The 23403-nt window shown below is 37.4% G+C and overlaps 1 protein-coding gene across 1 annotated transcript in view; it reads right to left on the bottom strand.

The window, feature by feature from the left end:
• Window positions 1-9124: 9124 nt before the first annotated feature.
• The window catches only part of LOC137953403 (crossover junction endonuclease EME1B), a 34433-nt gene continuing 20154 nt past the window's right edge, over window positions 9125-23403 (bottom strand). Inside the window, exons 6-11 of the mRNA XM_068800789.1 lie at window positions 20759-20934; window positions 14934-14997; window positions 14715-14833; window positions 14096-14185; window positions 9654-9768; window positions 9125-9581 (exon numbers count right to left, since the gene is read on the bottom strand). Coding sequence (XP_068656890.1) covers window positions 9408-9581; window positions 9654-9768; window positions 14096-14185; window positions 14715-14833; window positions 14934-14997; window positions 20759-20934 — 738 coding nt within the window. The 3' untranslated portion in view covers window positions 9125-9407. The remainder of the gene's footprint in view (window positions 9582-9653; window positions 9769-14095; window positions 14186-14714; window positions 14834-14933; window positions 14998-20758; window positions 20935-23403) is intronic.

Genomic DNA, 23403 nt, shown 5'->3' with positions numbered 1-23403 from the left:
AGATTAATTATGAAAATATTATAAAATTTAAAATAATCTATTATATAAACAAAGAGGATTAGTCGATATTGTGGACCAAAAATTATGGACAATAATAGTTAATAATAATAATAATAACAAATAATTATAATAAATCTATAATTATTAACTTAATACTTATTACGTACTATTAATTTAATAGAAATTATTAAGTATGACAATTATTATTACATAATATTAGTAATATATATTTAAACACACTTACTAATTATTAATTTAATATTAATCAATAATTTAGAGAAATAATGATTGATAATAATAGTTAATAATAATAATACAAAGTAAATAACTAATATTATTAATGATTAATAATAGAAAGTTCTAAATTAAAAATGAATAATACGATGTTGACCATAGGTTGACTCCCTTTTTACTTTTGATGATAACAAAACTTAACAGAACGAAAAATTTGCAAATGAATTATTTCAAATATTTTACCTACAAAAGACATTCATTTCAAGGTCTAAAACTTCCAAATGAATCAAGCCTACTTAAGACCTCAAGCATTATAGAAAGTCTACTCTTGAAGAAGCACTATTGAAGAAGAAGACAAAGTGAAGACTAAAGTTTAGGATTCATTTATATATGTCAAAACTTAGTCCATGTAGAAGAGAGTTGTCCGAACTCCTTCGATTTGAGGTATAATGCTAAACATGGAGTTTTAGGTCATACATTGCCTTTAAACTTATCATACACATATTTTCAAACATTTTAGAGCATTTAGGATTATTCATTCTCATGTTTTTGATCAATCATCTAGAAATGCATAGGCCAAGTTTATAAAATATGATCGATCAACCTAAGTCAATTGCTCAATCATCTAGAACATGGTCAATTATGCTATAAAGCATAATCGATCATCTCACTTTGACTAATCAATCAATACTATCCAGACAAGTAAATTTTACATTGAATATCAATTATCCCACATGATCGATCGATCAGACAAAATCTTGCTAGTAAGGGACATAAAACATGCTCAATCATAGAAAGTTTATTGATTGATCATACTTACATTATACTGCTAGAGGAAAGTTTGATTGATCGATCATACCTTTGCAATGATCGATCAATTGAAAATATAAGATCCAACGGAAATATATTAATCGATCATACCATCGATCAATCAAAACTAACTTTTGCAAATAGGCAAAAAAAAGTTTGACTTAGGAAAATTATAAATACCCCATCGAACCTCACAAATTGAATTTGATGAGCATTTATTGGCAAATCTTCAAGACTTTATTTTCAAAGTGTTGCAAATACTTCTCAAAGTGCTCTTGAGTGAAAGAGAGTTATTCCCTTACAAAATATTCTCCACCTTTCCTTGCATTTGCATTAGACAAGCTCACATATTCACATTGTGCTGCAATGATTGGATACTTGGATCTCTCAAGGAGAAGGTATTCTCCAAGTAAAAGGGTGTAAGTGATTTTTACAGTTCTTCTGATTTTTCCTTTTGTGAAAGTTTCATCTAGGGCCTATTTATTGTAATCTAGATAGAAAGGGACTAGCTAGAGTTAAAATCTAGCCAATCTCTTGGGGAGATTGTATTTTTAAAAGCATGTACTTGAGCTACACATAGTTTAAAGAGAGTCATAATCACTTTGATATAAATTCTAGCTATTAGAGCTTGCATAGTAGAATCTCCCAAGCAAGGGTTCTTGACAATTAGGGGAACGTAGATAACAAAAAATCTTCTATCTCTCTAAGGTGTGTGATTAAATTTTACTTTGAAATTGCTTAATTGCATGTTTTAAATTCTACGCCTTAGTTAAAATTTTAACTTGTATATCTCAATTCACCCCCTCTTAAGAAGCCACATGGGCCAACAATTGGTGTCAGAGCAAACCAAACATTTAACTTGAGTCAATATCTTCTTGATTTTGAATCGATTAAATGACATCTCAAGATAAATTGCTCATTCCCAAAGGACAATTTGCCAACAATTATCCTTTGTTCAATGGAACAAACTATGGCTATTGGAAAGTAAGAATAGAATTCCTCCAATCCATGGATTAGGACATATGGCATGTGACCAAGAATGGTCTATTTGAGCCTCAAAAACTTGAAAATGGCATTCTAGTCATCAAGCAATTCATAGACTTAACTTAGCTCAAAACGAACTCTAAGGCCATTAACCTTTTGTTATGTGCCTTATGACCCAATGAGTTCAATCGGGTCTCTACATGCAAGACCACTAAGAAAATATGGGAAAAACTAGATGTCATGCATGAGGGAACTACTAGAGTCAAGAACTCTAGAATTAGTTTATTGATAGCCCAATATAATGAGTTTAAGATAAAGATGGGCAAATAAATAGTTGAGATGAATGCTAGGTTCACTCATATTATTAATGACTTGAATATCTTATGAGAAGAGATTTCCTTGAATAGGCAAAACAATAAGCTTCTCAAGGCACTTCCAACATTCATGAGAATGTGAATTTTATAAAAAAATGAGCTCAGAAGAGCTACTTGGAATCCTTCTCACATGTGAGAAGAAACCTCAAGAAGTTGAGGAAGAGCAGCCCAAAAGAAAGACCATTGTTCTTAAGGCCTTGAAAACATCTCTAGTGCAGAAAGCTCCGATGAGGGGAGTTTCATCACTAGACATTTATAAAGGATTTATAGGAAAAAGAAAAACTTTACGAAAGGCCAAAACAAAACTCAAAATGATTTTTTTATAGAAAAATTGATGTTTATTTTGAGTGTGAAAAATAGGGATGGCAAAAATGCCCAACCTTGAAGGAAGAACCTCATTTGCAAGCAAAGATCCCAAGAAGAAGAAGAAGAAGGAGGTCTTTATCTCAGCTTGGGATGTTATGGATGAAGAATCTAACCACTTGGAATAAGGAGAAAGTGATGTTGGACTCATGGCAATTGAAGATGATGATTAGTCTACATCTTCCAAAGAGGTAAATGACCCGGACTATGAAACTGAGCTTGAATAATTATTAGAAGGATCAATTCATAGTCTTAACAAATATAAGGAAAAATGCAATGTTCAATTACATGAAATTGCAAAGCTCAAGGAAGAGTTTAGTGTCTTGAAGGAAGCAAATGAGAGCCTTATCGCTAATGCTTCAAGGCAAAATGGATTGATAAACATGTTATCTTGTCATAGACTTGCATTTCAAATGAAGAGTTTAGACTTAGAACAACAAGTCAAAATTCTATCTCGAAAATCCACACCCAAGAGAAAAGTTGAGAAAAACCAAAAGAAACAAATCAAGAAGTTCTCTCCCATTCTTCAAATTTGATGCCACTATTGCAATGAGGTGAGTTACTTCGCCCACATCTACCAAGTTAAGAATGCAAATGACATCAAACAAACATGGGTACCCAAAATAACCGAAAGGGTTGTGATAACCCAAATAAATGGGCAAACAAATTTAGAAGCCCAAATCACCTAGTGCATCAAATGTTATCCCAAACTGACCCAACTTAAAATGGATCTCTAAGGGTAAAATTTTCATGATGTAGGTTTGTCTCTGAGCCAAGGCATCGAAGAATGTTTAGAATGGATACTAGTTGTTTGAGGCATATGACCGATGATAAGAAGAAGCTCGTTGAACTCTAACTTAAAGTGGTGGTCATGTAACATTTGGAGGGAATTGGTAAAATTGGTACCTCAACCTCTTTCATATCTGATGTATGCTATGTTGAAGGGTTGATGCATTATTTACTTAGCATTAGTCAATTTAGTGTCAAAGGTAACAAAATATCATTTGAAAAGGACAAGTGCTTAGTAAAGAACGAAAACGATGAACTAGTTCTAAAGGGACATAGAAATAGGAACGTCTATGTTGCTAATAAATTAGTCCTTGAACAAATTTGTAAAGAAAAACCTATTGAGAGGTCTACTGGATCAAAAATGGCAAGAGAGAGATCTATTGATGTTTTCCAACTCGGAAAACAACACAATTTCTTTCAAATCCAAGAATGTAGTTTCAACCTCTCGTCCTCTTCAACTAATCCACATGGATTTAGTTGAACTTACTCGAACCTTAAGCCTAATTGTGAAGTATCTCCCCTTAGTGGTGGTAAATGACTATTCAAGGTTTACATGGGTAGATTTTGTAACCCATAAGGATGATGCTTTTTTGGCCTTTGCCAAACTATGTGAAAATTTTCAAAAAGAGCAAGACTATAATATTGTCAAAATTAAGAGTGACCATGGAGGAGAATTTGAAAATTCATACTTCGAGGAACATTGCACAAAACATGGTATAGACCATACATTCTCAACTCCTCTAACTCCTCAACAAAATGGTGTTGTTGAGAGAAAAAAATAAAACCTTAATTGAAATGGGTAGAGCTATGCTTCATCCATACAACATACCATATAGGTTTTTGGTCGCTTCTCATAAACCAAGTTAGCATAAGGCCGCTTCTCAACAAAACTCCATATAAGTTATATATGGACACCATTCCCGACATTACGTCTATAGAACCATTGGGGTGCAAAGCATTCATATTGAAAGAACCAAGGAAAAACTAGCGAAGTTTGACTCTAGGGCTAATAGAGGAATTTTATTGGGTTATTACACCCATAGAAAAACATATGGAGTTTATAATAAGACATCTCTGAGAGTCAAGGAGTCGATACATGTTGAATTTAACGAATTTGATTTGCCAAATCCAACCCCAACCCCAATTTTTTATGACGAAGAGGGAAACCCCTTAAATTCGTCCCTGAGATCTCAACCTCAAGATCAAAATCTCGAAGAGAAATCAAATGACCCGGATAATCGGAAGAACCACCTAGCGAGCCAAAGAACTATAGGTTCATGGTTGATTATAACTTAGAACAAATCATTGGTAATCCTCAAAGCAAAATTGCAGCTAGAAGAACAACTTATGAAACCATGGCAAATAGTGCCTTCGTTTCTCAAATTGAGCCCAAAAACTTTTTTGAAGCAAAAAAAGATGACCTTTAGATCATCACAATGCAAGAAGAATTGTATCAATTTGAATGAAATAAAGTTTGGACTCTCTTACCCAGACCAAAAATTAACAAGTCATAGGAACTAAATGGGTCTTTAGGTACAAAGCAATTAAAGAAAATCAAGTAGTGAGAAACAAAGCTAGCTTAGTTGTCAACAGTTATAACCAAGAAGAAGGTATTGATTTCAAAAAACTTTTGTGCTCATGGCAAGACTAAAGGCAATTCGAATCCTTCTAGCCTATGCTAGTCACATGAAGTTTAAATTGTACCAAATGGACATAAATAGTTCATTCTTAAATGGGTACATTCAAGAAAAAATCTGTATTGAACAACTCGAAGGTTTTGAAGACTTGAACAAACTTGACCATGTATACAAATTACATGAAGCTTTATATGGGTTAAAGCAAGCTCCTAGAGGATGGTATGAAAGATTAAGCAAATTTTTAGAAAAGATTGGCCATAAGAGAGGTAGTGTAAATAAGACTCTATTTACAAAGAATCATGATCAAAACTTGATTATCATTCAAATTTATGTGGATGATATTATATTTGGTTCTTTAAACCCCTCTCAATGTCAAGAATTTTCTAGTGTGATAAAGAATGAGTTTGAAATGAGTTTAATGGGTGAACTCACATTCTTCCTTGGACTTCAAGTAATGCAAATCAATAATGGTACATTCATAAATCAGTCCATATTCACTAAGGGGTTGTTTAAAAGCTTTAACATTGAAAATCTTAAGACAATTAGCACACCCATAAGTTCTTCCTTGAAACTTGACTCGGACAACTCTAGTAGGGTCGTAGGTCAAAAATTATACTGAAGCATTACAGGATCCTTACTTTAAAAAGAATTTTTAGTTATCTACTTGGAACACCAAACTTAGGTTTTTGGTACTCAAACTCTCAGTCATTGATCTAATATGTTACTCCAATGCCAATTTTTCTGGATGCAAAATTGATAGAAAGAGTACGAGTGGTAGTTTCCATTAGGATTTGATCGATTCTCAAAGTTTTGAGAAGAACTAAGCATGAGCAACCTACATTGATCCACATATGCTAAGAAGTATAAGCTTAAAGAACACTTCCCACCTTAGTAGTGCCATATGAGTGAAGTAGAAATCAAAAGATTATATTTTTGTCACTCTGCATCGGTCATTGATTGATCCATGCATGTTGATTGATCGATCAACTTAAGTGATTGATTGATCAATCGACACAGAATGATCGATCATTCATGGTGAAAAATGAGAAGTTGAAGTGTTTGAAATGATTTTTAATCTAATCATTTCACTCAAAATCATTTCCAAACCCTATTCCAACGATTTCTCATAGCTCCAACACCCCATTTCCTCTTCCACTTCGATTTTTGAAGTGTTCCTCACTGAAATCTGAGGTTAAAACCCTCTATTTCACTAATTTTATGTCAAATTGAACTCTTCACCATGCTTAGAACAAAAGTGATGGCAAAGAAAAAAACCCCACCAGGGAGAGCGAAATATGTGAAGAAATGCTTAATTGGCACAAGCATTTCCACAATAGGCAACCAAGGAGTAATTATTTCTAAAGCTTTTCCTCTAAGAGCATAGGGGAGCCAATTAAGGACAATGTGACTTTTTTTAAGAGAGAAATTGAAGGGTTTGAGGACATGTTCTCACTCTATGAGGGACTTCTTGGAAGAGGAGATGAGTCAGTGTACCCACTACTTGTCAAAGTCTTCTACTACAACCTTGGGGTCCAAGAACTTGGGTCAAACAATTTGAAGATATCTTCTGACGTGAAGATGACTAGCATTGCCATTCTGTCCATGGAACAGAATGACCTCCTCGACACGACCTTCATGGGGATGACCCGGTACATCAAGGAGAACTAGCCAGTCAATCTTCTCTTTGATCACCCTCAAAACATTTAAGACGCTATCTTACTCATCTTCATGCAACAAGCAGGAGATTCTCACCCACGTCCTCAATTCGAGGAAGGAGACTTACTTGCGCCTCACCACCATCAATTTTTTTTGGATGTTGGTGATCACTCAGAAGATGAGACTCAATTTTGGATATTTTATGGCATGCCAAATGATGGACATAGCCTTGAGCTCGAGAGCGGATGGTCTTCCTTTTGCTCAAGAGATTACAACTATCCTCCGACGATGCGGAGTTGATCTTATCAATGAGGATTCAGTGGATATCATGAAGAAGATGTTCCTCGACAAGACATAAGTTTTAAAGTTTGGCTTCTCCAAATGGTGAGGTCAATGGGTGCAAAAGGACAATATTTAGAAAGAGTCACCACAAATTGTTTGCTCCAGAGATGAGATGAGTCCAAAACTTCAAGTAGAACAGTACGAGTTCGCAAAAAGAAAGAGAACAAGTGACACTCTAAAAGCCGCATCATCCTCCACCGACCGACTCATAGCTCTCGAGGTTGCAGTGGACAATGTCTGGGCCACCCAAGCAATGATTCTTGCCACATAAGAGCAGTTGAAGTCTTGCTAGATAGAGCTTAGAGCGTGTCAATAGTGAATTGAGAGCATGCACGAGATTAAATGCTATAACAAGAGAGTATGGAGTCTTAAATAATCATTTTGTAATTAATTCTAGGCCATTTTCTCCTAGTCTCCCAATTGGTAGTTTAGTCAATATGTCGTTGTAACATAAGCTTTTATAGCCGAAATCTTTCTTAATCTACTATCTATTTCTCATGGCTAACATACTCTCTTTAAACATATTAATAGAAGATTTTAAAAAATTTTAACGTTCTAAAATTGACCCTTTGAGGTGAAAATGTAACATTTTGTCTTTTTGTAAAACTTGTTGAAATCTCAATAAAAATTATGAGAAAATACTCAAAAAAATTCTTCAGCTTATGAATACATGATTAAGTAACTTACAATTTTTTAGACACATGGAAATTACATCAAAGCTTCAAAGATTGCTCTATGATAGTTCAAAGTTGACTTGTTCGATGAAGAAATGTGTCTTGATCAAGTTATTCAGCTTCTAAAGGCTTTCATTCAAATCTTGTTCAAACAATCTGATCTTGTTCAAGCACATCTTCACCTGAGGCTTCATCTCTACAAATATTGTTTGAACAAAAAACGTTGCTTGACCACTTTTTGTTTTTCCAAGTTGATTCCCTCTTTCTGTGCAAGACTTATTCAAATACTTTAAAAATGATCGATCGATTTTCTGCCAATAGATTTATGGTACTGAAAACTTTTTGTTGCCAAAACTTGCTTGAACAATGAATGTTGTTCAAACATCTTTTTTCTATTATGGAATCTATTCGAACAAAAAATCACAAAGTCTTTTCATAATTTAAAATATTTGTTTCAAATTTTTTCAAGACACATTAAGTTTCAAATATTTGTAATCATCAAAATCATACTAAAGAAAGTCTTGACACCAACATACATAACTCCAGCTAACCTACATTTCTCTTGATATGTATCAAAAAACAAGTATTGAATGTCTAACATCACACTAAATGTTCATTATCTCTTACTCGGAGGAAGCATGCTTTTTTACAAAAAAAATTTTTAGAACGGATGGCAATGACTTCCCTTCCAAGACACTGTACAAGTTCAAATTGGATCCACCCATCGATGGACAACTAAATGGAAATTTTGATGGCTCTTTGCAGAGCCACAATGGATCATCAAGAGTCGTCATTATAATATACAGCTTAGGCCACCTTTTAATTTGTATTTCGCGTACTGAAAGGCAGAACAAACCTTGCCAAACTGCAATGCTTTGCAATTATGTTTAATTGCTTTACATGTATTGCAAGCACAATGTGGCAATTCTACTAATTGCAAATGCTACGCATGGGAGCAGATTATAAGCTTCCTTCTATACAAACTTCGATTATAATCTTTATTGTTTCACCTCTCTCACTTTCTCTCTTTCATCAAGGATCTTGATTCAATAGAACCATGTAAACTTTAAATCAAGAGAAGACCCGAATTTTAATGTTCAGACTGTCTTTACAATTTAAAAATATAATATGAACCTCAGAACAAATCTTGCATATAACAATCGGTGGCATAATAGAACCACAACCATATTAGCAGATGCATGATTGCCGAAACTTCTCCAAGATCTTAATACTTTCATGTTCATATGCACATTGGCCAGTCTCTTTCATTAAAAACTTATGGGTCTCATAAACTTTGGGAGAGTATTTTTGTGCCTTCCATGCAATCACTTTTTTTTTTTCTTCATTACCATTGAAAACACAAAAAGCAGTATTTCAAGTTGAACCAAAGTTTTTCGCTGACTCCATTGATTGAGAACGTCATAATATACGAATGAGTGATGCAAGATAAGAAGTAAAGATACAGGAACCGGCAGTTTCAAGTGTGCCTGTACTGTCATGTCTCATTCTTGTGAGCTCAAGAAGAGCTCCTTCAAAGGGATATATCAGTTGTGAAAGAAGTCAGCTCCATCTTCAACATCGTCTGTAATGATGTTTCCAGATTGAGCCATGAGTATTCTGTAAATACGCTTGGAACAAATTTCACCCACTCTCCTTTCTTCCTGACCCAATGCACCTTCTGTTAGTAAATCCTTCAGCAAGAACTCCTTTTCATGGACCTGAAATAACATCAGAAGTGAATAGCTAGAAACTTGTAAAATTGTTTTAACTTTTTCCAAGTCTTTACTCACTGATTTTGAAGGATCCAAGTACGTATTCAAAAGAGATCGCATGGTTGGATACTTCCTCCAAATAGCAACCGCAAATCTTGGTTGCACCTTTGGGATTGCTATAAGAACTTTCAACCTTGCATCCAAACGGTCACTTATAAGAACAATGAGACGAGAGGATCTCTGATTAAAACAAGTATTTCATAGACCAGTATGAGAAACATAAAAAAAAAATGCTGTTAATTCATCAGAAGCCATGTTCTATGACAATGTGAAAATTATACACATTAGAATGGTGTATCTGTCATGACATAGAAAGTGCCCCGAATTCTTACAATTAAAAGAACCATAACGCATCAGATGGGCCAATAGATAGTTTCTTAAAACCTCTGGCTCCAAACTGAGTTGCGCACAGTGAAATAAGATCATCCAAAACCTCTTGCTACTATATCAGACTCAATGACGCATAGTGAAACAAGAAATCAGCCAATGCATGCTTTTGGTACATTCTATGTAAGAGTCTTGTTAAAATTGGGTTGGCTCCTCCAAAAAAAACTCTCCAAAGTTAGGAGGCCTCCCAAAACAACAAAAGAGTGGAAGCTTTTTACCTTCTTACATGTTTCTTTTATGAAGTACTAACATCAACTAATTCTAATAACTAGAACTTGGTTGTAAGACCAAATTGAACAGCATATGGAATGCACTTCTCTTCTTGACTTAGCAAATGAACACCGGGATATTGTAAATTCAGGATTTAGGAAATGCAATCTTTTCTTCGAGAAAAAAGAACACAAGGAGCCATCTAAAGTGCTTCACTTTCACTTTTGGAATTGAATTTTAAGTTTTATGGACTTTTGTGCAACTAGGGGCATTTTAGTTATTTTTTAAATCTTTTACTTAAGTCCTTAATTAAAGAGGGGTGCTCGTGCGTTTTTAGCACAGAACTCCAATGCAGAATTGCTGCTTTTCCCCTTCTCTCTTTTCTCTATTTTTCTCACTTATTTGTCTACCAAATCTCTTCTATTGTATAAATCTTCATGGTAACAGAGCGTTAGACGATCATCTTGGGGATCCTTTCCACAGATCTGAGTTCTCTTTTCAAGCCCTGTGGAGGCTGATCAAGAAATTTCTGGATTGGTAGGTTCAACTCGTTTTTTTTTTCTTTTCTTCCTGCTGCCCTAAAATGGCTTCTACCTGTGCAGCTCTTCCAGGGATTCCGTCAACCAATCTTTTACTGCATCATCATTGACTTTGCAATGGAATTGACTTCTCTTAAAGTGACAAGTTGATTTAGATATTGATTGCGAAGAAGTGATTGTTGTGTGTGCTGGAAGTGAAGTTGACACCCAATTTAAGATTTGTGGGGCCCACTTCACCTGTGCAAGACAAATTAGGGTGGAGGAAGTGTTCTTTAGGTTAATTACAGCCTAATTTGCAGTGAACTGTGATAGTATTGGAAAAATTTCATGAATAAGTCTAGCAAACAAGTTGCTGCCCTCAAACCTATTGAGAATTTAGATATAAAAAATTCTCAGCATGTTCAGATTACAACTATTAGACTCATTGATCCAATTATGTGAATTGGTCAAGTTCTATACTTATCTTTTTGAAGGCCAAGAGGATGGTTAAGTATATCAGAGATGATCCCCTTGTTCCCATGGATGATGATTGGGAGGTAGAAGATAACCAAGTCACATCTTCATTGGTAAACAACATGGAGTCACGATTCAGTGACCAGATTTTGAGCTGTGGCTTAGGCAAATAGATGTGGACCACATTGGCATCTATTTCATCTCATATCTATGAATTATAGGTGCAGTATTTTAATAAGCAGAGAGGTGACAAATCGGTCACGGATTATTTTACAGATTTGAGAGGTGTGCTTCAAAAGATTAGTACTTTTCACCCCTTCACTACCAATGCAGATGAATAGAGTTGTTTAAATAGACTATTTTAATAGAGTTGTTTGAGCAGAGGGAGCAGTGACTGGTAAGTTTGGGAAGGATATCAGAATGCTTGATGCTACTGCCCTTAATCTACAATCCTCAGTTGGTAGACCTGAATGAGAGGTAGAGGTTCCAGTGGTAGAGGTTGAGGGAGAGATTACTCCACTCGAGACCATGGTCGAGAAGAGAGAGGGGATCGAAAGTGCATTCATTGTGGACGCATAAACTACTTTTTTGACAAGTATTGGAAAAAATTCAGTAAGCCTGCAAGGGCAAACTCTACCGTGACTGAGAGTCCACCCTCTCTTTTGGTCTACATCATGAAGTCCTACAACATTTACTTCAGAGACTTGGTCAATTGGCCACTACATCTGCCACCTCTCCTACTGTTGAACCTGTTCCTTCTTCCTTAGCTAGTGCTACGATGGTAAGTACAGGTATGTCTGCACTGCATTCTCCTTCCAGGATTATTTAGAAGCCTCTGCTTATATTTCAGGTATGTCTTCTTTGTTTCAGTCTATTCATCTATCTCACTCATATCCTCATGTTACTTTAGCTGAAGGATCCACCTCACATATTCAAGGGGAGGGTACTATATTTACCACCCTCAGATGTCCCTCAATTGTGTTCTTTTTGTCCCAAACTTTCTCTCTTACCTTTTATCTGTGAGTCATATTACGAAGTCTTTAAATTGTCTAGTCACCTTTTCTCCTACTTGTGTTTTTTAGGACTTGCAGATGAAGATGGCGATTGGTTCCAGATGTGAAAATGGAGGACTCTGTTTGCTTGATGATGTTTTTGTTCCCAAGGCTGTAGCTCTCGCTACTATAGATTCTTCATACTTATGTCACCTTCGCTTGGGACATCCATCTCCAATTTAAGTAGCGTCAGCCTTTTCCATCTTCATCACCTGATATGTCTTTTGATTGTGAGTCTTGTCAATTGGGGAAGCATCGCCGATCTAGTTTTCCTATTAGTACTAGTTGTAGTTCCCATTTGTTTGTGAAAAATATGTGATTTGAGGAGAAAATAGAAGAGGAAAAAGAATTCTAGAAGAGGAGCAGCTTTGCTGCTTTGGAATCTGAGCCAAAAAGGCCCGTCCAGCTTCTTTATAATCAGGATTTAAGTGAAAATTTACAAAAGGACAAAAATGCCCCTCAATACTCAAAATTACATATCTCCTAAAATACATGTCTAAATTGAATGAATATTTAACTAGGGGTAAAATAAGACATTCTCTATCTAATAGATATACTATAAGAGAAAAATGTAATGTGGAAAATATGGGAAATGACCAAAATACGCGTGGACTTGTATTTTAATAGTTTGAGCTAGTTCATTCTGATGTATGGAGTCAATGTCAGATCCTTAGTCGATTTGGCTTTAAATACTTTGGTTCATTTATAGATGACTATAGTCGAGTCACTTGGATGTATCTCCTACTGAAGAAATCCGAAGTATTTGATGTATTTCAAAAGTTTTTTAATGAAATAAATGATCAGTTTGATGCCTGCGTTCACATTTTCCACACTGAAAATGGATTAGAGTATCTGAACCATAAATTTTCATCTTTCTATATTACTCATCAGACGTTTAGGGTTTATACACCCCCCAACAAAATAAAGTTGCAGAATAAAAAAACAAACATCCTTTGGCACCTTAATGTTACACATGAATGTTCCTAAGTCGTTTTGGATTGATGTTGTATTGACTCCATGTTACTTAATCAATCACATGCCATGATCTGTTTTGAGTGGTTAGGTTCCCTTACATGCTTTAATTGTAAGTTGTTTGATGTGGTGCCTTGTATTTTTGGCTGCACCTGTTTTGTGCATGTTTTTGGTAGTTTTTTAGATAAGTTGTCTCATCGATCTATTAAATGCGATTTTTGGGGATATTTGCGCAATCATAAAGGTTATAAATGTTATGATCCCATTCGATGGAAAACTTATGTGTCAGCCGATTTTACATTTTTTAGCACATTCCCTATTTTCCATCTACTATTGAGTGTCCATCCTTTCTTGGTCCTTCTACAGAGAATCCCGTTCCCATCGATGTACAATAACCTTGAAACCCTAAACCTTGATATGATACCATGTTGAAGTTTTAGGGTCTCATATTCTACTAGATTCTGGTAAAAAATAAAAGGAAGAGAAAAGCTTTTGTTTAAGACGTTAGATACTAGAGAGAAGAAAGAGAATGGAAGGCTGAGAGAAAGGAGTTAAGAGAGAGAGCAAAACACAAGAGAGGAAAAGAAGAGAATTAGCACGCATAATCTATAACTGCTCGGCCCCTAATGCTTTTATTAGGTTTCTGTCACATAATGATAAAACCACCCTTCACTTAATAACTTAAAGTAAGAGCTTTTGGACACTTAAACAACTTACAAAAAACACAGAATAAAAGAGACTCTTAACTTTTTGTTCTCTAGCATAAATGAATTGAAAGACAATTCTTTGAATCTTCATGGTTTCAAAATCTGTGCAAATCCAAAAGAAAAGAGGTGAAGTGACTCACCAAGTACTTTGTCTGATTAAGTGTTTGTCAATAAAATTCTTAGGAATAAAAGATCCATTAGCATTTACAGAAAGCTTAGTCAACTTTTTCCTGCAAATAAACAAAAATATTATCAGAAGGTTTAGTGCAGATAGGAAACAAGAAAATCCACACAATACTTACAATGAGGCATTATCAATAGCCACCTAATGATTCTTGGCAATCACATTTTCAATGAGATTGACCCAATTAAATTTGATTGACCCAAGAAGGCCTCTACCTCTCTTGATGAATATCATGATATCGCAATTTTCAGTCACATAAAATATACAATTGTTAACCAATTCATATTTAAGGCCATTAGTCTAGTATTAGAGCATACTAAGCCTAATTGTTGGCTTCTTGAACAGTCAGATCGGAAATATGATGGCCAGGGTTCCAATTGGCATCAGAATTAAAAACTTGGGTTTCTTTTCTTTTTTAATTGGATGCAATTGGACTGTTGAAATATGTATTGTGGGACATTTTGAATATTTCAAAAAGGAGCTTAACAAGTGAACGTAAAAGCATCTGATCATTCAGAATCTTATATGTTCGTGATCTCTAACATTCTAACAACAAATCAATTGAAAACATCCACCTGAAGTGACAAGTAGCAAGGGCACATGTTAAACCAACTACATGATCTGCAACTTCAGCTTCATCTACACACTGCCTCGAATGTACCCTCTCATAGTGAGTTGCTATTTTTGATAACACCTGGGAGATTGACAAACGTCAAAAACATCTATAGATTAAATAGTTCTATTTTAATCTTTCTAATCCCAAGTATACAAGATATTTTGCTTTAATTTCAAACCTCTTCAACTGGTGGCCGTCTCCAGCTGTTAAATTTTAATGGGTTTTTGTAGTGGATTTGTTCCCTGAAATGATGAAAAAGAATTTTTCAGAGAAACTATTGCTGGTTGTAAATTAATTAAAATGAACATAATAAGGGTTGGCAATAACAGTAATGTCAAGATATAGATAAGGGAAGAAAATGAAGGACAAACCAGCAGAAGGATTGAGTTAAGTAAAGAACAAGAATGAAGTTTCATGACATTGCTGCAAAGGAGAATGGGGTATGATAAGATTAATTTGACCCCTCCTCACTTACATTAAGAGTTCAAACAGACAATCACCATTATACCCTTCATTAAGATAACCATGCAGAAAAGCCCTAAATTTATTGAACTAAACTACCTACAAAATCAAACTTACTCTCCATTCCTACCATTGCTACTTAAGGTATATCTATTCTCTATATGACCTAGAGTGGTATATGGGTGATTGATTCTGATGCATCTATGCACATGTTGGGTATGTCCTCTCTTTTTTCATCTATGTCAATCTTCATCCTTTAAATCTGTCAGGGGATGCTTGTCGCTGATTTCATTGGCACAACAGAACCCTTCCCTTTCTCTCTTGGCCGATCTTTGTGCCCGATTTTGGCCCACCCAATACCAAGATTTGGCTTCGCTTCTTGCTAAATTGAGGCAAACCAGTTCTATCAAGGAGTATCAAGCAGAATTTGAATGCATTTTGAATCACAATCAATGGCCGAAGCATATCCAAGTTGGAAGCTTTATTGGGGACCTGAGGCCAGAACTGGCTGTTAAGGTAAGAGTATTTCAACCCAAATCGTTGGTCAAGGCCATCTACCATGCCTGAGTGCAAGAGGAAAAAATGGTGCTGCTAGGTCTTCATCCTCGAGGCTCGTACCCCAACCCACACCGTTGCATCCTCTGTTCATAAGCCTACAACCACAGATGTTGTCCCTATGCAGCCCTTCAAGAGACTCACTCTAGAGAACATGGAAAAAAGCCGTAGCATGGGACTGTATTTCAATTGTGATGAGAAGTTTGTACCCAAGAATAGGTGCAAACAATTTCAGATTGTTGGAGGACGATGACGAGGAGGTTGATTGTATGTCTCGTACTATGCTATTGGATAGTGAGGTCAAAGGGCATGTTGTGCGAATTTTGATTGACAGTGGCAGCACCCATAACTTATCTGTGGCAAAGTTGCCAAAAGATTGGCACTTCCACTCTTCAAGATTTTTGTCTTCACAATTATGGTTGGGGAAGGAACGAGAATTCAGTGTTCCTCTAAGGTTGTAGACGTGTCAATTATAATTCAAGACGCCAATGTGGTCGCAGATTTTTATGTCTTACCCATCAAAGGTGTCGCATTGTTCTTGGTATGCAGTGGCTACATACTCTAGAGGAAGTCAAGTGAAACTTTAACAAAATGACAATGGAGTTTTCTCAAGGACAATAATTCGTGAAATGGGATGCCAATTCTACCAGAGAATTACATTCTGTTTCTACGATTCCATCCAAGGAAGAGACAACCATCTTGCTACAATTGGTTGATCTTATGTTGCCTTCTACTATTGAGCTCCATCCCTAACCATCAGATGTCACTGTGCTTGACTCCTACTCCTACGTGCACGATAACTCCCAGTGGATTTACCTCTGAGCCGTGCCCAAGGCCGTTGGATTCCTATTCAGCCTAGGGTCTCTCCCCTCAGTACTCGGCCTTATAGGTATCTGTATCTTCAGAAGGAGGAAGTTGAACAATAAGTTCATCAAATGCTCCAGAATGGGATTATTTGGCCCAACTACAGTTCTTATTCCTCTTTTGTTTTGTTGGTGAAGAAGAAAGACAAAACTTGGCGGTTTTGCATGGACTATCAGGTCCTCGATGTTATTAATGTCAAAGATAAGTATGCCATTCTGATTATTGATGAGTTGTTCAATGAATTGCATGGCATGGTTATTTCTTCCAAATTAGATCTTCGTTTTGGGTATCATCAAATTCTTGTACCTACACAAGATGTGGAAAAGACTTCCTTCCACACCCATGACGGACATTATTAATTTCTTGTCAGGCCTTTTGGCTTGACCAAAGCTCCCGCCTCTTTTTAGTGCCTTATAAACTATCAGAGCTAGGTGGTTCCGTCCACCACTGATGGGGTAGGTACTTGGCTTTCCACACTTAACAGACCGGTCTTTTGGGTTGTATTGGCTGGACGTTTGACATGGTATCAAAGTTGGGCACCACGTTCTGCGTTCGAATCCCGGGTGAAGCGGTAGGGAACGGGAACGGTGGGTGTCAGAGCTAGGTGGTTTCGTCCACCACTAATGGGTTAGGTACTTGGCTTTCCGCACTTAACAGACCAATCTTTTGGGTTGTATTGGCTAGGCGTTTGACATAAACGACATTTTCTGGTACTATTTACAAAAATTTGTATTGGTGTTCTTCGATGATATTATGGTCTACAACCTCTCCTGGGAGGATCATTTGCGCCATCTACATGCCATCCTTCGAGCCCTCCACCAAACACTCCAAATGTGTATTTGCTGTCAAATCAATGCATTACTTGGATCATTTGATCTCCAAGGGGTTTTTGTAGAAGCTGATAAAATTCAAGCCATACAAGAGAGGCTGCGACCCACCGCTATAAAACAATTGAGGGGATTCTTAGGCTATTACCGCCGCTTCATCAAGAACTATGCCACCATTGCACTCCCACTTACCTTTCACTAAAAAAGGGGTATTCAATTGGACCGACGACACAACTCGTGCCTTTGATCAGCAAAAGTGCAAAGTGAGTTCCACTCCAATAGTTTCTCTCCCTAACTTTTCCAAACCATTTATTGTTGAGCTTATGCAACCAGTTCGAGAATAGGTGCTGTATTGATGCAGGCAGATGAGGCAATTGCCTTCTTTAGTCGTCCTCTTAAAAGAAGGATGTTGAATTGGTCCGCATACGTAAGGGAACTATATACTTTATAATTGTTTATAACAAAAGGAGTGGATAGTGAATCTGATGGGATATGATTTTAAAAGTGCTTATAAGAAAAGGGTGGAAAATAGAGCAGCAAATAGCATTTCCCAACGGTTGATTTTTCTTTAGCCATCTTACAAGAGGCCCCACTCCCTACTTTATTTGACGAGATTAAGGCAACTTATGAGGAGTATAATTGCTGAAGTTGCCAGTAATGGCAAGAGGAACGTCCACCCTTGCCGAGGTCTATCAGACCTTGAAGCTTTGGAAGCCAATCGCCTTTAGGAAGCCATACAGCCGACCATGATTCAGGCCAGCAGATCTAATAAGCTAATTTGGTGGCCAGATAAGAGTAGCTCTTTTTCAGTATTATCCGCCTATCTTGTTATTCAAGGTTGGCTCGCTCCAAGCTCTAGGCATGCAATGGAGTTCAACTAGTGTCTCAGTGCCCCCCAAAAGTAAAATTCTTCACGTGGAGCATCTGCCTCAACAAAATCTTCTCTATTGACAATCTCAAAAAGCGTGTCCAGCTTAGGGTGGACCCCATTTGTCCTTTTTGCCATGTCATTGAGGAAACTGTTAGCCACCTGCTCATCCTATGCCTTTTCTCGTGGGAGATCAGCTGAATTGGGTTACAATTCTGCTTTCCTACGGATCTGACCGCAGCCTGTCGGATGCTAGCAAGGACTACCGTCCCCGGTCTTGGGAGAATGATGATCTCGGCTTGCTCGGCTTTCATTCCTTGGGGTCTCTGGTTAGAGCGCAATCAAAGGAGATTCAGAGCCAAGTTCAATTCCCAAGAAAGAGTTGTTGATACTATCTCAAGAAATATTGCCACATGGCTCCACTCTCGGAAAAATTTCTCCCCCTTTTCGGGATCTTCTATCAAAGACAATTGGAGTTGTCTTGCCCAACTCTATATGTCTTCAAAGCCCCCAGTTATTTCTGAGTGGACCCCACTGCCTACCGGTGTCCTTAAATTAAACTTTGATAGTTCCACTTTCGGCAACCCTGGTTTAGCTGGTTTTGGCGGAGTCGTTCATCTCCTTCACCGGCCCACTAGATATTGCGGATTCCACGATAGTCGAGGTCCATAACCTGCTTAATGGGCTCCGTGTTTTCAGCGATCACTTCACCAAACCCATTCACTCGAGGGAGATTCTAAGGTGATGATCGGCTTGTGTGAGCATTCCTCAGCGCCTTTGTGGCGTCATTAGGACACGTTTTTTGAAATTATGGAAATTGTCAGCTTGTTTGACTGTTTTTTGTCTCACATATCGAGAGCAACAAATTTTGTGGCCAATGTTTTGGCCAAGCAGAGAGCTTCCTTGCAATCTCTTGTTGTTTGGGGATAACTCCTTTTTTTCTCTGGTTCTCGTAATAAAATCACCTTTCATCAAACAAAAAAAAACTCTCGTTGACCTTCCTTACCTATACCTGACCATGTGAGGGAAGACATATCCGTGGATTTCATCGAAGGGTTTCCTCCTTCAAAGGGTCAAATTATGATTTTTGTGATTGTGGATCATCTTAGCAACTATGCGCATTTTTGTGGTGTGAAGCACCCTTTTACAACCCGCACGATTGCTGAATCTATGTCAATCATGTGGCCAAACTCCATAGCATACCCCGCTTTATAGTCTCGGATAGAGATTAATTTTTCAGCTCCTTTTGGGGAGAATTTTTCCTTTTGCAAGGCAAAATGTCGAAGATGAGTACTACCTATCACCTCCAAACAGATGGTCAAACCAAGGTTGTGAACTACTACCTTGAAACTTATTTGCAAGAGTTTGCCAGAGAGAAACAACATACCTGGCTGTCATACCTTCCATAGGCTGAATTTTCGTATAACATCTTACCACTCATCTTTGCGCACAACCTTATTTTAAGTTGTATATGTCGGCCTCCTCCCACTCTTCTTTTGTATATTGCGGGTACTACCACTCTTGTAGATTTGGATGAAGTGCTCATAGACCATGACACTCTAAAGATTATCAAGCATCATCTTGTACTTGCCCATCAACACATGGTGCTTCAATATGACAAGAAGCATCGTTAAGCCAACTTCGCCGTTGGTGATCTGGGTTATCTAAAACTCCAAACCATACCGCAAACTCTTCTTAGCCATCCACTACAACCAGAAGCTGGCACCTCGCTTCTTTGGCCCATATCATGTGCTAAAATGCATCGACAAGGTCGCCTGTAAGTTGCAACTACCAGAAGGCCATGCCATACATCCCTCTTTCATGTTTCCTAGTTCAAACAACATTTGGGTATCGGAAAAGTCATTTCATCCACACTTCCAATTTTTGTTGTTGAACGACACTCCTATGCCCTTAGCCGTTCTCAAGAAACGGCGTATCTCCCACATGTCCCACCTCTACACTGAGCTCTTGATCCAGTGCGATTGTCAATCCCCCAATGACGCAACTTGGGAACTTGAAGATGATTCCAACCTTGAGGACAAAGTGGCTCACTCCTATGCCCATAGCCATTCTCAAGAAACGGCATATCCGCCACAGGTCCCACCTCTACACCGTGTTGTTGATCCAATGGGATCCGATGAAGCAACTTGGGAACTTGAAGATGAATCCAATCTTGAGGACAAGGTGACACTCAGGGTGCCTTGATACAACACAATTTTACAAAGGATGATCAATCATATAGAAAGTCCGTCCCTCTCTCTCTCAAAAAAAAAAAAAAGGGGATAGTGGAAAAGTGTAAATGATGGTAATTTTCAAGAAAAGCACATGAAACAAATTCACTATATCATTAAACTTATCAATATATAGTATTTTATAATAACTAACGGTCAGTAAAGTTGCAAGAAAAAGCAAAAAATACATGCTCACCTCTTATTAATATAGGCCATCAGTTTACTTGTAAGACAGCAAATAGTGTAAGATGGATAGCAACTTTGGACACGTGTAATTTGATCAAGAAGTGCATTATTATTGACAAGATCACAGAATTCTTCTGCAGCATATACAAGGAGTATATATTGAACTTCTAGCCCAGTGGACGAAGACTGTGAAAGTGCACTACCAGATCAGTTCCACGTTCAAGATACCTTAGTTATTATAAAAACCAATATGATGCCAAGAATAACAGAAATTTTGCAAATATTACGTATTGTAAAGCCTAGTTCATTTTAACCTACTCTCAAGGCAACAAACTTCACTAATTCGGTGATGGAAACAGCAAAATTGAATGAACACATGAAACCAGCTGGGCCATAAATGAACAAGCTTAAAACACAGTCAAATCATCGCATTCAATGTTGAAGACAGCCAAGATGATTAAGTGCAAATTGCCTGCTGCATCACATGTTGACAAAACTCCCGACATGTAAAACATACTACAACTAAACCCAGTCTCCTTTATAAGCCACAATCTCCTTTTGTCATTCCAATACTATCTATATAATAATATTTTTGTCTCTGAAAATACACATCCATTTTGCTACAGATGTGATTTAATAAATAAGAATCTATGACAATGACACTAAAATTTGCTTGGGTGAATGGTTGCTCAAGGGAAACTGCCTACACTCTCTGAGTCTTGACAGGGATGATTGTCCACATGTAGCTTATGCAATAGGTCATGAACAAGTAACTTTACAAAAAAATCAACAAGGGTGCAAGCTATGTGATCACTATTCATAGTTAGAATTACATTAATGGTTCTATGCTCTAAATCGATTCAAAGAAAAGATTTTGTATTAGCATCCCCTCCTTAAGGCATCTTAGACAAGCTCATTGATTCCTGTAGATGTCATTGTTGATGATGGCTTCTACACCGACAAATTATAAAAATAAAGCTTGTAGAAAAGGTGGAATAAAGAAACCCAACCACTCGATTTTTGTGTCAATCTGAGTAGGCCAACAGTCAGATCCCGCACAGTTCAGAACCAAGCCACAAACATTTGCATATAGCCTCAACCAATGCCTAGTGGCAAAAGAAACGGTCAAGCTTCAAGAGGATAGGCACTCTTTGCTCATTGGACCAAGTAAAACTTTTGACAGAAAAGTTAATCTCCTCCAATTCAAACCTTCCAATAGAATCAGCAAACTACGCATGGAGGAAGAGATTCTAGAAGCAGGGGGGACTTATCACTGCAAAATCTTATAGCATTAAAGTCACCAGCGAGAAGCTAAGGAATAGGTCACTGAGGAAGAAGGTCGGAGAGCTCTTTCCATAGAAAGTGACGTTCAAACACCAGCAAGGCCCCAAGTAAGCCAATACATCTGTCCCGCACTTTAATTCCGATAGAAAAAATGCCACTGATATGGTCCATTACATCAACTAAGGATGAGTTCCAAAGAAGGAAAATTCCGCTAGAAAAGCCAATAGCGTTAATAGCCAAACATTCCAAATTAGGGCATCCCCACAAGTCGTATACAATGGAGTCAAACAAGCTTTGACATTTAGTTTCTTGTAGAGGCCACGAACATTCCAGGAAATTATAATCATTTGTGTTCTTTTTTGTTAACTCCAGGGGAGGGCATATCACCCGGCAAATGCCCCTTGTAAGTCACTCCCATTTTTCGAAGAGTTCCATCATCAAATTTACTCTGCTCTGATTGTAATGCCGTGAAGAATTGTTGTGTGCGATCATCGGGCGGGGGGAAACAGAGTTCTCCCGTGAGAGGGAAGCCAAGGTTATCAGGGGCAACATCCATCGAGGTGGGGGTGCCCTGCTGGATTCCCCATGGTGGATCACTGCAGCGGCAGTGCTGATAAGTGGACAGGGGAATTGGTGAACGGCACCGACTGGGGTGAGAACTAGGTTCGCCTGCTGAGAGGAGTCTAGGTCAACTGGTGACCGAAGAGGTAGACTCGTAGTCAAAGTTCGGTGAGTGGAAATCAGAACTGGGGGGGTTGAATCGGTGTTGGGAGGGGGTCCATCGGACGGCTGCTGACAAGGTGAGCAAGTGTGACTGGCAGGATAGGGGTAATGGTTGGGTCGTGGGGAGGCCAGCTGCGAAAGGAGGAGACTCTGGGTTCTGGCTGGGATAAGGAGGAATTTTGCTGGTTAAATAAGAGCGGGAGAGTAGGCAGGGGCAGTTGATAGGGGTAATGGGGGAGGTGGGTTGGAAGTAAACTAGAGGGGATTTCTGGTTGGGGGGCCTCCAGGTGGGAGAAAAAGGAACTAAATAAAACTTTCTTATCTAGAACATAATAAAAACTAGGAAACTAATAAAAGAAAAAATATGCTAACTTTTCCTATACAGAAAGTTCCAAAATAGAGTATTTTCCTAAAACAACAACTTTCTAAAAATAGAAAAAAGTTGTATTTGAGACTTCTTCTTTCTTTTTTTTTTTTTTTTTGCTAAAGATGTATTTATATATATAGTTTTTTTGAAATGAGATGAGTAAGCTGTATTAAAAGAAAAAATAAAAAAGAAAGAATTACAATACTTTGCTAAACAAGGCCTCCTTCCACAACAAAGTGTTGGAGAGAGACGCCTAGTTTAGCCTGAGCATCAACTAAATG

The sequence above is a fragment of the Aristolochia californica genome, unplaced genomic scaffold (genome assembly GCF_029961685.1).
Source record: "Aristolochia californica isolate CCGP_79_NKW_82.1479 unplaced genomic scaffold, dmAriCali1.0.hap1 SCAF_16, whole genome shotgun sequence".
Classification (NCBI taxonomy): Eukaryota; Viridiplantae; Streptophyta; class Magnoliopsida; order Piperales; family Aristolochiaceae; genus Aristolochia; species Aristolochia californica.
Note: the sequence above shows the minus strand (reverse complement) of the source record. Positions and strands in the feature narration are given on the sequence as shown.